The sequence below is a fragment of the Neoarthrinium moseri genome (genome assembly GCF_022829205.1).
Source record: "Neoarthrinium moseri strain CBS 164.80 chromosome Unknown scaffold1_Wmoseri_CBS_16480, whole genome shotgun sequence".
Taxonomy (NCBI): domain Eukaryota; kingdom Fungi; phylum Ascomycota; class Sordariomycetes; order Amphisphaeriales; family Apiosporaceae; genus Neoarthrinium; species Neoarthrinium moseri.
The window spans coordinates 2,036,797-2,051,917 of NW_026055115.1; the positions used below are offsets into that span (position 1 = coordinate 2,036,797).

A 15,121-nucleotide genomic window follows, 5' to 3' on the forward strand; every position below is an offset into this window, starting at 1 on the left:
TCCTGGTCCCAGTTATGCTCCCCAATTTCCCCAATTCACATGCATGCTGCCGCTATCCAAGCAATGGTATCATCCCGTTCCGAACATCCAAGAACAAGAAGCATGAACCAGTGAATCAAAAACGCCGATTTTAGCAACATGTGCAAACCATCCTCCAAGATGTGGAACCGAGACAGCCAGGCGTCTAGCCTCGTCTCGCATTCAAAGCCCCGGCCATGTTGAGATTCATTGGTACTGCAGGCCTGGATATGTCCAGGCTTCGGCTCGGTACCGATCTCCCACCTGGGGTCCTAGGATTGGCTATGTTTACTCGCCCTCTCTCCATAATTCTGCTTGGGCGGTCAAAATCCTCGTCGCCACTATCGCTATCGCCATCATCGTAATCTGCAAGGCGAGCGAAGTAATCCGCTAGTCCATCCACACTAGGGGTGCCGACAACATGGTCGTACTGAGGAGGTGGTGTAGGAAGAGGTGGCGGCGCCTCGTCAGCATCAAAGGCCGGTGGGTTAAACGAAGGGTACCGCAAAAGATGAATCGGGCGTTGCACAGATTGGGTACCGCCCGCTTGCGCCTGGCTACCAATGTGGGCTGTTGGGGGCGGCGGAAGAGACGATGTGTCAATGTCTATCGGTGTAGGCTCAACAGACGGAATGGTGCCCGTGCTAGAGGCCGGCGATGGGTTCGTGGCCACAATGTTAGCATCCGGGCAGCCACACGTAGCTTGCTGTCGATACATGGGCTGCTCAGCGCCGGTATACTCTGGCAAGCTTGTGTTGGCCTGTGTCGCCCGGCAATTCAGCACCGTGAATGGAGAGTCGATGCTGATCTCAAAATGCCGCCTGCGCTTCCCAGCTGGATCTTCTGGGTCAAGTCGGGATATCCTCATCACGATCTAGACAATGTTAGCGAGCTTAAGACGTCTGAGCAGAAGGGTCCGGGCTTACCTTGATCCAGTGGTAGACGTTAACGTTTCTCCAGCTACAATCGGGGTTGAGGCGCAGGCTCTTGTCTTTAGCCATTTGCTCGCACGTTGGGATTTGAACGTTCATTTCGATCTCTGTTGCTCCCCAGTACGACTCCAGACCCAGGTCCAAGTCACCTAGAAGATTATCTGCCGGGTCTGGCAGCGGCTGCGGTGCTGTGTGTGTTCTGGTGGCCTCGACACTCCTGCGTCGAGCTGCAGCCAAGCGGGCCTCGTGTCTCTCGTCCGGTGAAAGCTCACCGCCACTCAAGATTTCGATCTGGGAGTTCTCAAACTGCTTGTCCAGAGGCTTTCCCGCCGACTTCTCCAAGAGTAATATCTTCCTCCCGGGGTCTTTGCGAGTCACGCGCCTGTCATTTGTCCAGTACTCGATAGATTCGGTGACAAACACTTTGAGCTTGTGTACTTGGACTTTGGCCAGAGGCGTGAGTTTGAAGGCGATCGGAATCTTGGTTCCTATAGGAAACGATTTTCCAGAAATCATAATATCATAATGAAGCTGGTCTTCCCATTGCCTGCTGATAGAGATGGGCTCGGTCATCTCCAAGGACAATTGGTCCGGTACGCGAACGATAGAGACCTCCTTTGTTCCATGTAGATTCGGCTTGAAGGCACCTGCGCGCTCCACGATCGTCTCAAGCTCCCACTTGACCGACCCAAATTGCAGCTTTGCGGTCTCCAACTGGTGATGATCGATAGGAAGTTCGAATGTGTACTCATAAGTACCTGGGTAAAAGACCTTGTAACCTTTAAGCTGAACGGAGCTGCCACTAGGGGAATCCCCTTTCCCAAAACTGCGGGCTTGTGTAGATTGTAGCGATAGTCTTTTGTATTCCTTCGCGGTGAGATTTCCATTCTGCCGCCTCGTTCCCAGGGAGAGCTGAGATTGTGACGGGATCGAGAGATTTATGTTAGAAGCGCTCTCTTGGCTGCCTCGTATCGAGTAGGTGCACTGGTTTCCGTATTCAGTCTCCCAGGTCTCGTGCATGGCGTGAAAGAAGGTTAGGACCTGAGTTCTGAGCGACTCCTCTTCATACTGCTCAACCTTGAGGGGAGGAATGCCCTCGGGCCATTCCGTCCTGGCTTTGCCGGAGAGCTTCAAGGTCACGGACTTCAATTTGACGTTCTTGGTCACGTCCAGCTGCAGCCTGCCCCTCAGCAATGCAGTCGAGTTCGCAGCCTCGTGACGTGGGTGGCCATCATGCTCGAATCCTGTGAGAAAGATGTTGGGCTCTGCCAGAATGATGGAGCACGAAACACCGGAGCCGGAAGCGACCGGTTTGGGAACCTCCGTCACGGAGCTCATAATGTTCTTCGCTGATCGTATCGCCATGAAGCTATTCCTCTGGGCATTCTGAAGACCGCCTGTTCCCAACAAAGAAGCTCGTCGGGTGTCTACCATGGTGGATGTGGGCAGCGGAGATGCCCCGTGGGAGGGAATAGTAATCATAGACGGGGGCCTAGAGGCGTCTCGCCAACTAGAAGTGCTAGGTCGAGCAGAACTAGGGACGCCAGTCAACTGTGGAACTTCTTTGGGAGTGTTGTTCGTGAGGTGTGACTTCAGAGGCGAGAGGACCTTCTCGAACACACGCCGCGATGAGCTCGATGTATTCGGTCTCTTCTCTCTGGATTCGTCGCCGCCGTTGGGTTTGCGATTGTTCGCTTTCGCCTGTTTTTTGGACTTGGCCGGGTTTGCAGGTCTGAGGTCGTGAGGTATATATCCTGGGGGGTATGAGACAATATGGATAGATTGCGGTCTTCGCGTGCGAGCCCGAAAGCGCGGCGTCGGAAAGTTCGGAGACCTGCGGCCTGGCTCCCTCGGTCTCGGCCTGTAGTATATGTGGCCGGCAAGTGGGTACGAATAGGTGTCTATCCGCTGGAAGGTGTCTGAGTCTGTCATGTTGGCGATGTCAGGATCACAAGTTGGACATGTCCGGTATTAGAAGTAGAAAAAGACAATCAAGCACTCTCCCGCAAAGCAGGGCAGCGCAACTCAACGCAACACGGGCACGGGGACTAGCAACGCTTGGAGGGAGCGACGGAGGGCAGTACGATATACTGCCGGCGAGCGAGTGTAAAGCAGGACAATGCCGCTGGGCGAGAGACCGTGGTCCTGGTGTTTATGCGACGATCCCAATCATAGACCCAATAAGGCCCTATGCGTTGGCAAGCGTGGAGAACGAGTGTATAGTGGTGTAGGGATATCCAGACATAGGTTGGGCAACAATGTCAAGACGCCAAGAAAGGAAACAAACAACCAGGCAGGCCGGGCCAGAAAGGCTGAGTGAATGAAGGGGCCGTGATTACGCAGAACTTCTAAGAAGGGGCGAGGGAAGAGAGGCAAAGGGGAACGCTCGGGGGGAAGGGGAGGACTTCAAGGGAATGGGAGCTGGAAACGTACAGCACAGAGACTCATAACAAGGTCATTATTGACTGACGGTTGGAAGCAGCGAAACACAAAAGCGTCCACGACAGTTTGCGATAAAGCAACGCAAAGCCTGTTTGTTAGAGGGAAGCACCCGGTTGGAAAGGCGTGTCTCAAATTTGCTGCCCCGCGCCGGTTCCTGTTTGCGGCCAACGCAAAGACGCCGGGTTGGTCGATGCAGCGGGCTTGAGTTCCTGGGCTCGAAATGAAGAGCGCAGCGAGGTTTCGGGCTGTGGAGCGGCGCAGATGATGAAGGGATGATTGAAGGGTGAACGGCGACGGCGCGGATATCGTGTGGTGATGTGAGGACTGAGCCTTTCTGCGGTGCTGACTATGACTGGCAGCCCCCCCAGCACAGCTCGTCTCTAATGGGCAGCGGGTAGGCTGCAGATGATCTACCTATGATGTAGTCCTCTCCAACGACGCATCTTGCTTGGCCTTTCTTCACCGCGACAGGACTAGCGAGTTCCCCAGTTTGCGGCGTAGCCCCTCACTATCGCGGCACCATCGGCACTCATTTCACAACGGGAGCAGACCAAGAACAATTCTCGAAGCACTAGCCTCGCCTTCTCCGGACGGTAGTCTCTAACGTCTACGTTACGTGTAGGCAGTCCTGGACTGCGACGAGTGCTTCACCTCGTCCTCAAGCGAGGAGCGCCCATCGTGTAGAGCGCTCAGCCCCTCGCAGCGCAGGGCGTGCTGATTTCACGGCCGCCCTGGGATGCGCTAAGTTTACTTCCTCTAACTCGTAGGGGTGGTGTCTCGGGGCCGCGAACGGATGCCTCGTCGCACGCAGTTCGTGATAACTTGCCTCAAAGGGCTCGCCCATTTGACGGACCCAACCCAAACAGGGAGTGCAGGAATCATCGGATGCACGACACCGTGCCCCTGGTGCCAATCACGAAGCTCGTCCTCTCCCCACCGGTGCAGGAAGTTGGAGACTTTTCCACTTGTGTACATAGAAACTAGCTCGCAGGCGGGTAGCGTGCTGCACCAAGACGTCGGTCCGCCAGGAACACTTGCAAACCTGATGAAATTGGCCGTCATGCTTCAATGCTCACGACTCCCAATGATGCTGCGGCCGCTGGGGGCATTGCCGAAGGGCGCTGGGACTAATCCCGGGCAAGGAGAAAGGGGCATTGGTACACATCCATGGATGAAGCGTAAAGGCATCCATGACAGCACTGCCAAATTGGGGAGCCGGGTGCCTGAATTCGGGTGTTCAATTGCCAATAACTGCAGACTGCCAAGTCAGGATACCCTGCACAGCAGTCGGACACGTCAACGCCTGGCGAGCAAGGATACAATCGCGATGCACAAGGTGCAAATCATGCGGTGAGCAATCTGAGATAATAACCCAGCTTTTGGCTCTCTTCTCGTTTCTTTTCTCTGCGGCCATGCAAGGGTTGGAAGATACCCCGATACTTGGTTCCCGAAATGACAATGCCTTGGCTGGGCAGTCTGGGCTGTTGCGCGGCCACTGACGACGTCAGGACTGAGTTCAGTCAGCAGTAGCAGTAGCAGCAGCAGTAGCAGCAGCAACAACAGACGGCTCTCGGCCACAGACAGACCTGGCGGTGAAACTCTGCGGGGGGCGGACCAAAGTCTAAACAGCTGCAATTTGAGATCTGCAATCCGGAGGTACGGGTGCGCCGTTTTCGCAATCGCAGACACCTTACTCATCAATTGGCTGTTACCGGATGTCGAATGGACTGAGGCGCGCCCCTCGTCAGTTTGGGCCTGGACCAGGTTCACGTGTGCCCGAATGGCCATTGGGGATACTGGACTAGGGCGCTTCCTCCAGCCCACTCCAAGGTAGAGAAAAGCGACTACGTCATAAGGGTCTCTGCTCTAAGGCTGAGAGACCCACGACTGCTGACGTGCATCCAACTGACTGGCAGAGAATATGAGGATTGGTTTCGAGCTTCATTTGACCAGGACGGTTTGCGCCTAGTTCATCGTCGAGAAAGGGGGCAGAAAAAAAGTTTGATGAAGGAAAATGTCAGTTCCAAGGAAGTTCAGCCGCATGAACAGAAGCGTTACCCGCCAATGACATGGAGGAACAACTGTACCATGGTTGGAAACCTTGATTCCAAAGCTGCCTCTGCCAAGCTTTTTGATGTTCCCCCAGGTCCCCCTCGTACATAGTAGAATTCCAATTGACTGGCCCGTCCCCGACACCAAATGCCCGAAAGCTATGCACCTAGGCAGGGCCATGTGTGAGACATTCCCGCCAGGGCCTGGGCCTTCCACTGATCGACACAAAAATTTTCGAGCCTACTGCCCACTGCCGTGATTGGGCACGTGTTTTGGAGCTGCAACGATGATCAGTGTTTGGACCTGATGTGTCGTCAACAAACCCCAGCTCCCCGGCTCCCCCAGATGCCCAGCAAGCCCACCTATCTGCTGTATGTACCTCAAATTCTCAACCGCAACCTCCGCACATTGATACATGAGTCAGTGACCCAAGTCGATCAGCTGGGCTCGCCCGATGAAATCCCGATCTCATCGCAAACTATGTCAAATATTCTTACAGTACCTAGGTAGGTAGGTATGCATTCAAGCCATTATCATGACGATCGATCACGCCGTCGTGACAGCAGATCGGTCTTGCCGTGACGTGAGTTGCATATGCACGGCATCTATGGGGACCGAGGACTAGCTCCGCCAGGCACGGAACGGGCGGGAGTCAAAGCGTTTCCGGCTGCGACGGGATTTCCGGATCGCCATAGAGGCCAAGGAGGTCAGAGGCTGGTTCCGCGAATGCTCTTGACCTGTTGTGAATTGTTTTACAGTACATCCCTTCAGCACGTCGTCTCAATTATCAGCTCAAGTGCCGTCCAAGATTATGCAGCATCTCGGCACCTGATCGCTGTGCTGTTCCGGAATGCCCCTATGCCACATGCACAGATGATGGAATCCCATGTGTCGGTGCGCGATTATAGTATACTTGATCGGAAAGAAACACTGATTACCATTGGACAAACAATGTCCTCCTCAGAGTTCAGTAAGCATGTATTCGATATTCTCTGTTATTCACTCTAAGGCATACATTCCCGGTGTTGTGATCCTCTACCAAGGCTGCTTCTTATGTGTTTATTCCACTTACATGCCTCTGAAGATGAGAATGGAGTGCACCACAATTCAATTGAGCCAAGCGCTAGGCTCCGTGTTCCATTTCACACATAGGGCAGGGCAAGGTCTCCCCAGCATCGGCTATGCATTCTCTGTCTTTATGATCAGGACGCCAGATCCAAAGGAACAAAACTTCAGTAAATTTAGCGGAATATTGTCGTCTAACATACTCGCTTGGAGGAATATAATATCCAGCGATGCTTGTGTCTTTGCAGACTAAGTCGTCTAACCACCCCTCGCCCAATGTCTTTGCAGACGGTATCTTCTGGCTCCCTCTTGCCTTGTGTCTTTGCAAACATTCCTAATTCCCATCTAATATCATGTCGAATATAATGTCCCAAACATTGTAATACAAAATAATGTTGATACAAGAGATAAGTGGCCGCCCCGGGCGTGAAATCCCCTCCGAGCCGGAGCCCATTGTATCCGTATGTGACGGCATCAGTGCATTAGATACCGACTCGAGATGACAAGTCCATTGTAGGTTTTGAACTTAGGCATCGGCGATGACGGCGTGGGCTTCACATGAGGCGCACTCAGGCTCGCCGCGAGACTGTTTGTGATGGTCAGTATACTGTCGGGAACGCTGCTGGAAGCCAAAGGTATTCACCTCATAGTTCTGGGGAGCAGCCAATGCCACGGAGAACATGGCAGCGACGATAAGCACGACCTTGGAGAAGTACATGGTGAAGATGGTGGTGTTGGAAGTTGGAAGGTGGTTGGCTAAGGGTTTCTTGGGTAGTATGTTATGTGAGCTGTATAGCGGAAGCTTAGAGCAAAGGATGATAGTTGATGCTGTGATGATGAGGATGAGAGTTGTTCCTTTCAGAGGCAGTGAGGCTCTTATATACACACTGCTTCGCCTCGAATCCGCAGGTGTTGAGTCAACTCAGGTCGACCGAGACCATCGTACTCAGCAGGAGCATCGCCTGGCTCTCGTACAGTCATCCTCCTGAATGCATGCACACCGAGTTCAAGCCACGGGGGACCCCCTGCAGAGCCATGGTGAAGAATGTGCCTATTCCCACGTGTTCGGCCCGTGCTAAAGAAACAGGCAGGGCCAATGGCAGCCTTAGGGTCAGTACCCATCACATGGACAATACGATGCGCCGGCCAATGGTTCCGCAGAGCATGCCATAGGGCTGAGGACCCCTGCGCGGTCCTTACCCTTGGGATTTGAAGCCTGGCCCCCACCGAATCCATTGAGCCACGATATAAGGGGCCGTTCAGCCAATTGAGCCAATCAGACGGCAGAGGGGCGGCGTCACATGGCTGCGCCTTACGCCCTAGTGATCTGGAAGAATCTACGCAGTCACTGCCTACGCTCGAATAAAGTGCCTGCAATTGGATGGAAATACTATTGCCTGACTACACTGCCTGGCTGTGCCGTTCGGTCTGATTTCACTAGAGTTTTTAGGTGGGCTTTTCTTCGTGGCCTGGACATCTCGCCAAAGGCGTTATCGCTTTCTATCAAAAGATCTTACATAAGACTATTTCGGTAAGACGTCCAGCCCACCCACCCCATCCAGGCAGCCAAGGCAGTGATTTCCTGACTCATGCCGAATGGCCATGAGATTGTCTACCATCGTGAAACTGAATTCCATGCCAACCGGTCAAAAGTTACCAAGCCACAGCCGAGAAGGATGCGATGCGCGGAACGAGTTAATGTGTTGGGGCTACTGGGGGTTTCGCATCACAGTAACACAGCGCAGCCCGTCACAAGCTGTGACAGGAGGAATGGCCCCGGTCCGAAGGTTTGACTTCATCATTGCTACCGGGCCGGCCCTGGCTCTATTCGTGAATGTACCCAAAGAATATATCTCCATTTCCTGTACCCAGCACACGCATTGATCCATAGGAATGGTGGACTGGTCGAGACCATGGAGGCTGAAACTCGACGTATTCGTAGCCATTGGTGCTCGGCGGTTATCTCAAATCTTCATCTTCGCTCTTCTCAGGGACCGTTCTGGGCCGCCCAATCAGCCCATTTCTGTTGGTGATATACCGTTTTGAAATCAAAAGATCAGCTCTATGCAGGATACTATCATATCATGTGGCGCACTGATTTCCCTGTAACATGTGCCAGAAGGATTTCAATCACAGTTTCCATATCATATAGGAGAATCCTTCACAATGAGAAAAGCCGGAAAACCAGGGGCGAACCTCGACCTTAACACTCCTTCCCCGTGGGGCCGTCCAGTCGGCTCGCATCGGCATCAGGGGCATGGGAACACACCGGTGGGATTTGAGGTCCTGCGAGTGGAAGCATGAGAAGAGATCACTTGAAACTGTGTCACACCGGTTGACAGTCTTGTCTGTTCAACACGGATGCATGAGGCCTTGTCACTTCTACTTGCAACACGTTGGAACGGGTTTGAACAGATCGACGTGGCCACGTCAGTTGCATGAAAGTTTGAGAACTTCAAATTGCATGATTTCGGTGGTTTACCTAAACTGGCGATTGTTGGTTACATTATGCTCGAAGGTCAAAAGGCAGGAGCAGAGTTTTCTTTAGCGAAGTTCCGGAAAGGCAACAACGAGGTTTGTTGCGCCATGCTCCTGCATAAGATCAACAGTTGGTGTCAGAGACACAGAGGCGTACGACGTTGGACTTCACAATGGACATATGATTCTGATCTTTTGAGACTGTTTGAGTCGAGGAAAATTCTTAACATGCTAGGCAACAATAACTGGTGTACAATAGTTGGACCGACCTAGGCACAACTTTGTGTTGGCACACCAGTTTTGACACTGACAGATCTTCATCCTGCGAGAAAAGCTCCATTCACTGGCCGTAAAGTTGTGTGGGTATCCTCGGCTACCCGCAGGGGCCGCCGGGCTTTCGTTTTCTTCTGTTGCGGCACTACGTTTGCCATCAGCGGGAGAAAATTTCTGGCAGGCGATGAGTCGATCAGGCCATTATTGTTGGCATAGTGATCCACATAGATGCCCGCCAATATCTCCGAAAATTTCCTTCTTCATTTGTTGGGGAATAGCTGTGGTGTCGTGTTTGTTAGCCTTGTGTTTGTTCAACACGTTTGGATCTGCTGCCCTCGGCTAGATTGTGGCGGGCCCCCAGAAATCCCCATTTGAATTTTTTTCAATCGATTAAGAAACTCGTGAGAGGTGATTGCCGTGTTAGTCGAGACCGATCGTGTGTAGCGTAAACTGTCAGGTCACGCAAGCCGCCGAGAAGGCCGGAGAAATCCAGCGAATGGTATAGTAATATGAGACCCTAATCTGTAGCATACCGCAAAGATCACCTTCTCTCTAGTTTCACGGCATTCAAGCGGTAGATCGGCTCCGCTCCGCGGTGCCCTTCCACATGGTTGTTGAGGGTGGTGGCATGTTTGCACGATCGGGCCCCAGTAGCATGGTTGAGATCGTTTGCGCGAAACCATCGGACGAGACCGAGACTCTGGCCATCAAGATCCAGGGCCATTGAGTGGACAGAGGCATCTCATCTTTTCTCGAAACGACTTCGCCGAAGGCAGGTTTGCGAGCCCCACGTTTCGTCGCAATTGAGGTTGGCGCTTGAGTGCATTGATGTTTGCTCAACTTGGAGCTTGCCGCAGAGGGGTGGACAAACGTTCAGGACCTCTGCGTCAACAATACTTAGCATATGATAAGGAGGTAAAGGGCGGTAGAGCAGGCATGGGTTTGGCCATCATGCTATTGCAATGGCCATCTAATACGCTGGGTATATAAGCCATCCCCTCTTCGCCAGTCAATGGAGTTCTGTAACATCAATATCATCAAGCTCAGTCTCAAAGAAGAGTCCTTCAAAATGACTACCTCCATCGATGCCCATACTCGCCAATTCTCCCACATCAATGGATCAACTGCTGACCTACTAGAGAGGTTCGCAGTATCTGAGCTTTGTAGAGGATGGCCTGTTTACCGGGATTCTTCAGAATGGAAGAACTATCGCAACCTATTTACCAAAGAGGCCACGGTCTGGACAAGTACATCCTCCCAGCGCCTCGTTGCAAATTTACCTTGGGACATGTCCATGCTGACATCTTCCATAACAGCCTGGAGCAAGGGGCGAACGATTGATGATTTCATCTCCATCTCCAAGAAAGGAAAAGACAAAGGAGACTTCATCATGCACCGAGAATGCGGCACGCTTGTTGATTACGCTGCCGAGCACAGACGTGCCATTGGCAAGATGAAGGCTACTATCACCCAGCGCTTCAAAACGCAAGCTGCTCAAGCGACGCCAGAGTGTCCCGTCGGGGCAGAGTATGATGTAGACTGCGACTGCCGTTTCATCTTCTTCTGCTTCAAGGATCCTGACGCTGGCGGCGACTGGAAGGCTAAGTACGTCAAGCTGTTCTATGAGAAGGACAAGATTGTGCCTGTGGATGGAAACAGAGCCCCTGTTTTCTCGAAAGAACTCTTAGAATCATTTCCCGAGGGCTACCAGCATCTTGCAGCGGCTCAGAGCAGCTTGGGATATCCGGTCACGAGGGATCTGCCCACCGCCCAAAACCACGAGTCTTGGTTTCAGATGTATGGGAAAAGTAAGCTTATTTTATTTCTTGAATCCCATCTCTTTGTTGTATAGAAAACCGTATAACACCTCCGCTTTCGATGAGTTTGCCTGCGCTTAGCACCAATAAGTTATGACGCGGAAGCTTACACCCCGTCCTAGTGGAGCAATGGTTGGCGGGCGAGGACGTCAATTTATGGTGCGACGATGAACGCGCACCTAGAGCCAAGAAGGTGCATCAGACAAAATTTGGTTCGGTAAAGCAGGGCTGTCAGAGCTTTGGCAGTCCGGACGAGGAATGCCGCTTCGTGAAGTGGATGGAGCAGGCAACACTGATTTCAGGGGCTTCTGCTCACCGAGAGTGCATTGCTCAACAGGGTTGAACCAGGAGTACATAATGAAGATTGGGAAAAGTATCTTCTAGGAACCGTTTCCCATTCACTCAAATTTAAATCAGCTTTACCAGCAATCTTCGGTACTGTAGCTTGCACACCGCGCAATGGCCTTTGTCCTGAAACACAAGTCCTGCCAAGTACCCCGCCGCGCCACCGTGCTCAAGCAGGTGCGCGAGGAACTATCCCCCTATACGGCGAAACCACTCTGGAATGTTTATCGAGAACAGCATACTAGATAGTCATTATAGTCTGCCGGGGATCCTGTCGCTGTGGCAGGTGGAACCAGTTCGTTGGGGTAGGCGACAACCAAGGAAAATGTGTGGCGCAGAGACAAAACTCGATCAACGCATTACTTCGGCCTGGTATAGCTATGGCACGAGCTGTTCAGCTTGTAAGAAGCCCAACTCGTATCTCATTGAGTGGCTGGTATAGGAAAACGAGTGCATAGCCACCGCGAACAGTCAATTTATACTAGGCACTCTTACACGGGCAAGAAATTGTTGGCAGAGAATGCCGCGCGAGCATGTATAACACAGCTCCAATCCACCGTTGAGCTGGTGGACTTATTCAGGCCCACTCATTGCTACCCCCATACTGTACATGCAAACCAAGCCCAAGGTGACGGTAACATCTACCCACTAAATCACGAAACAAACACAGTAGTGTCAAGGCTGTACATTCCTTATGTTCAACACCACGCTTAGCGCTGCGGCATTTATTGAGTTGCATAAAGCGGTTTGTTCCTCCGTAGGACCTTGGTGAAAAGCGGCACCGTCGCTTGAAGTATTATGAGATTCAGTTGCATCTCAAAAAGGCTGGTGCAGATCTGATGGTTGTTGCTAAGAATGGCGCCACCAGCTTGGTGGCGCGAACGGGCCAGGCGGCACCCTAGCTGCCGCATACTCAATCGCAAACCAGGCAATTAAACCAGCAACGCTCACCACATAGGTTGGTGCTCCGTGTCCGTCTGGCAGCAATTAGCTGGCAGGACAGACCTGCTCCTCTGCGAATAAGCTTAATATTAGTGCCGGAACGCCTATCTGATGAAGGCAACTGGATTTGGCAACCCCCAGAGAAATGCAGATCGGATGTCCATCCTGCAGGGACTCAATCTAGAACGTGGCTGCATTAGGAAGCTGGGGTTAACCTTTAGAGCCCGCCAAGTCATGCACCTCCCTCCACCAGGATGTATGCCGCCCCGTTGCTACCCCCGGGCAAGGTTTGCAGCGGGGGAAGTTTGCTTGCACATCGCCATCTGTCGCCTCTTCCCTCGACGCGATCTGCCAATGATCCCCTGCCGAGCCCTGTCACGACTGGTGCCGTGCTGAGATGGGCAAATCAGCACCGGCGCCTGGCCGTCCGGTCGGTTCTCCAGCACGACCTCGCAGCACCGCGCACGTGTAGCCCTTGGCCGCCTCCCTCCCGCATTATCTTGCGAAGACGGTTGGGCAGAGTAACTACGTGCCTGCCGTTCTAGGCAATGACTAGATCTCTTGAGTAGCACTCGGCCACTGGCAGCCGGTACTCGCAAACTGGGAGACCCCTCGCAAACAGGTCGCTCAGCGTGCCGATCTCTAGTATTTTAATCCCCCTGCTCGCCGTACCGTCTGCTTCTTGTGTCCTCGTTTCGTCCCTTGGCACCAGGCTCTGTTGCACCGTCTCTAGTATAGCTTTATCCTGCATTGGATTGGTTAGCAAGAATGAAGTACCTCAACATCGCTCTCTCAGCGGCGTCGCTGGCCTCTGCTGTCGTCCTCCCCGAGGCGGACGCCGGCAAGGTCAACTACGACGGTTACAAGCTGGTCCATGTGGAAACCTCCGATGACGGAAGGTCATCCATTTTCAGCACCGCTTCAACCCTTGCCGATACCATCACCCTCCAAGGCTGCGACCATGGCGAGCACGTGGACTTTGCTGTTCCTGCACACGAGTTTGACGCTTTCAACGCCCTTGGCTTGAACGCAACCGTGGTTGAGGAGGATCTTGGCGCCGCCATCGCCGCTGAAGGCCCCCTCGTGCCATTTGAAGGTCCGTAATCGCATTCAGAACCGACTTATAAGTGATATTAGTACTAACCATTTTCCAGCCCCCGAAGCTGCTGCCCTACCTTCGGCTACGTGGTTCAACGCCTACCACTCTTACGCGGACCACTTGTCTTTCTTGAAGAGCGTGCAGGCTGCCTTCCCGTCAAACTCGGAGATCTTCACCGTTGGCCAGACTTATGAGAAGCGAGACATCACGGGTATCCACCTCTGGGGATCAGGTGGCAAGGACTCAAAGCCCGTTGTCTACTACCATGCCACGGTCCACGCTCGCGAGTGGATTGCCACCATGGTTGCGGAGTACCTCCTCTACCAGCTGGTGTCTGGCTACAGCAATGGCACCACCAGCACCTTCCTCGACAACTTTGACTTCTACATCATCCCCGTTGTGAACCCGGACGGATTTGTCTACAGCCAGCAGAGCACCCGTCTTTGGCGCAAGAACCGACAGGTCCGCTCTGGTATTTCAGCAGTGGGCACTGACATCAACCGCAACTGGCCCAACCATTGGGACACTCCCGGTGGCGCATCGACGACCCCTTCTGCTGAGGACTACAAGGGTGAAGCCGCATGCGACACTCCCGAGTGCAAGGTTCTCACCACATTCTCTAACAAGATTGCGGCAAAGAACGGCATTCGCTGGTACATCGATTTCCACAGCTATGCTAAGGTCAGTACTACTCCAATGTGCTATAATAACTGTACCTCGTTGAGTGCTTTCGACTGACCTGGTATTCAAAGGACATTCTCCTGCCGTATGGCTACAGTTGTAGTGCGCGGGTTGCGAACCTTGCAGCACAGCAGAGTTTGGCGAACAGCATGAAGACGACCATTGCCCAGGCCTACGGCACGCAATTCACTGCCGGCCCCATCTGCAGTACGATCTACCAGGTATGTATTTGCCTTAACGCCCTCTCCCTCTCGGGCTTAGCACTTTCATGAAGGACATCCTACTAACTACTGGCAGGCGACTGGAGGATCGACGGACTACTTGACAGACACTACGAAAGTCACTTACGCTTGGGCTATCGAGCTCCGTGGCACGTCTTTCGTCCTGCCCGCGGACCAGATTGTGCCCAGTGGCATTGAGATCTGGAACGGCGTGAAGGCAATCCTCCCCAAGCTGGTGTAAACTGGCAAGCGATGTGTTAAGCGAGCTGGTTCCACCTTCTCGTGGTTCTATGAGAAAACGCCGAGAGACAAAATACTGTAAATAGTCTGCGTGACGTGTAAATGATTGTTGCGCTTCGCGTCTAAGTAAATAGGACTTCAATCAAATTGATGCTCAAACTACTCCATGACGCAAGAGGATCCACCTGCCAGTATCATATTTACGACCCCAGTGAATCTTAATAGACGGTAGTCAGCAAGGGTTAGATGCCGTCCGATGGGGTTACGGGTTACTACCGGAAGAACGTTGCACAGGATATACCAAAGCGGCGTCGGGAAGCTGAGACTGTCAGTATGCTGGGGTTTTGCGGTCATCATCATAGTTACTAGGTACGAGTATTGCGACGTGATAATAGGAGAAGGCTGGGCCGAACGTATCTCAGGCTTCTTTCCTGAGTCTGTCGGCCTTGAGGCATGGCCTAGAGCCCTGTAGGGGCCGTAGGCGTACCCGGGTAGACACCATTCGGCAGGAGCCGA

At 52.9% G+C, this 15,121-nt stretch overlaps 3 protein-coding genes across 3 annotated transcripts; 2 read left to right on the plus strand and 1 right to left on the minus strand.

The window, feature by feature from the left end:
• Positions 1-184: 184 nt before the first annotated feature.
• Positions 185-2,882, minus strand: JN550_000642 (uncharacterized protein; the record flags this gene model as incomplete). Its single annotated transcript, XM_049318164.1, has 2 exons — positions 185-892; positions 945-2,882. The coding sequence occupies 2 exons, from the start codon at positions 2,880-2,882 to the stop codon at positions 185-187; spliced, it is 2,646 nt and encodes an 881-aa protein (XP_049177931.1).
• Positions 2,883-10,329: 7,447 nt separating this feature from the next.
• On the plus strand, positions 10,330-11,420 carry JN550_000643 (uncharacterized protein; the record flags this gene model as incomplete). Its single annotated transcript, XM_049318175.1, has 3 exons — positions 10,330-10,507; positions 10,577-11,068; positions 11,200-11,420. 3 exons carry the CDS (start codon positions 10,330-10,332, stop codon positions 11,418-11,420), a joined length of 891 nt encoding a protein of 296 aa, XP_049177932.1.
• A 1,712-nt stretch (positions 11,421-13,132) lies between these two features.
• On the plus strand, positions 13,133-14,606 carry JN550_000644 (uncharacterized protein; the record flags this gene model as incomplete). The annotated part of the gene is made up of 4 exons (XM_049318186.1): positions 13,133-13,460; positions 13,519-14,144; positions 14,216-14,365; positions 14,442-14,606. The coding sequence occupies 4 exons, from the start codon at positions 13,133-13,135 to the stop codon at positions 14,604-14,606; spliced, it is 1,269 nt and encodes a 422-aa protein (XP_049177933.1).
• Between the last annotated feature and the right edge of the window lie 515 nt (positions 14,607-15,121).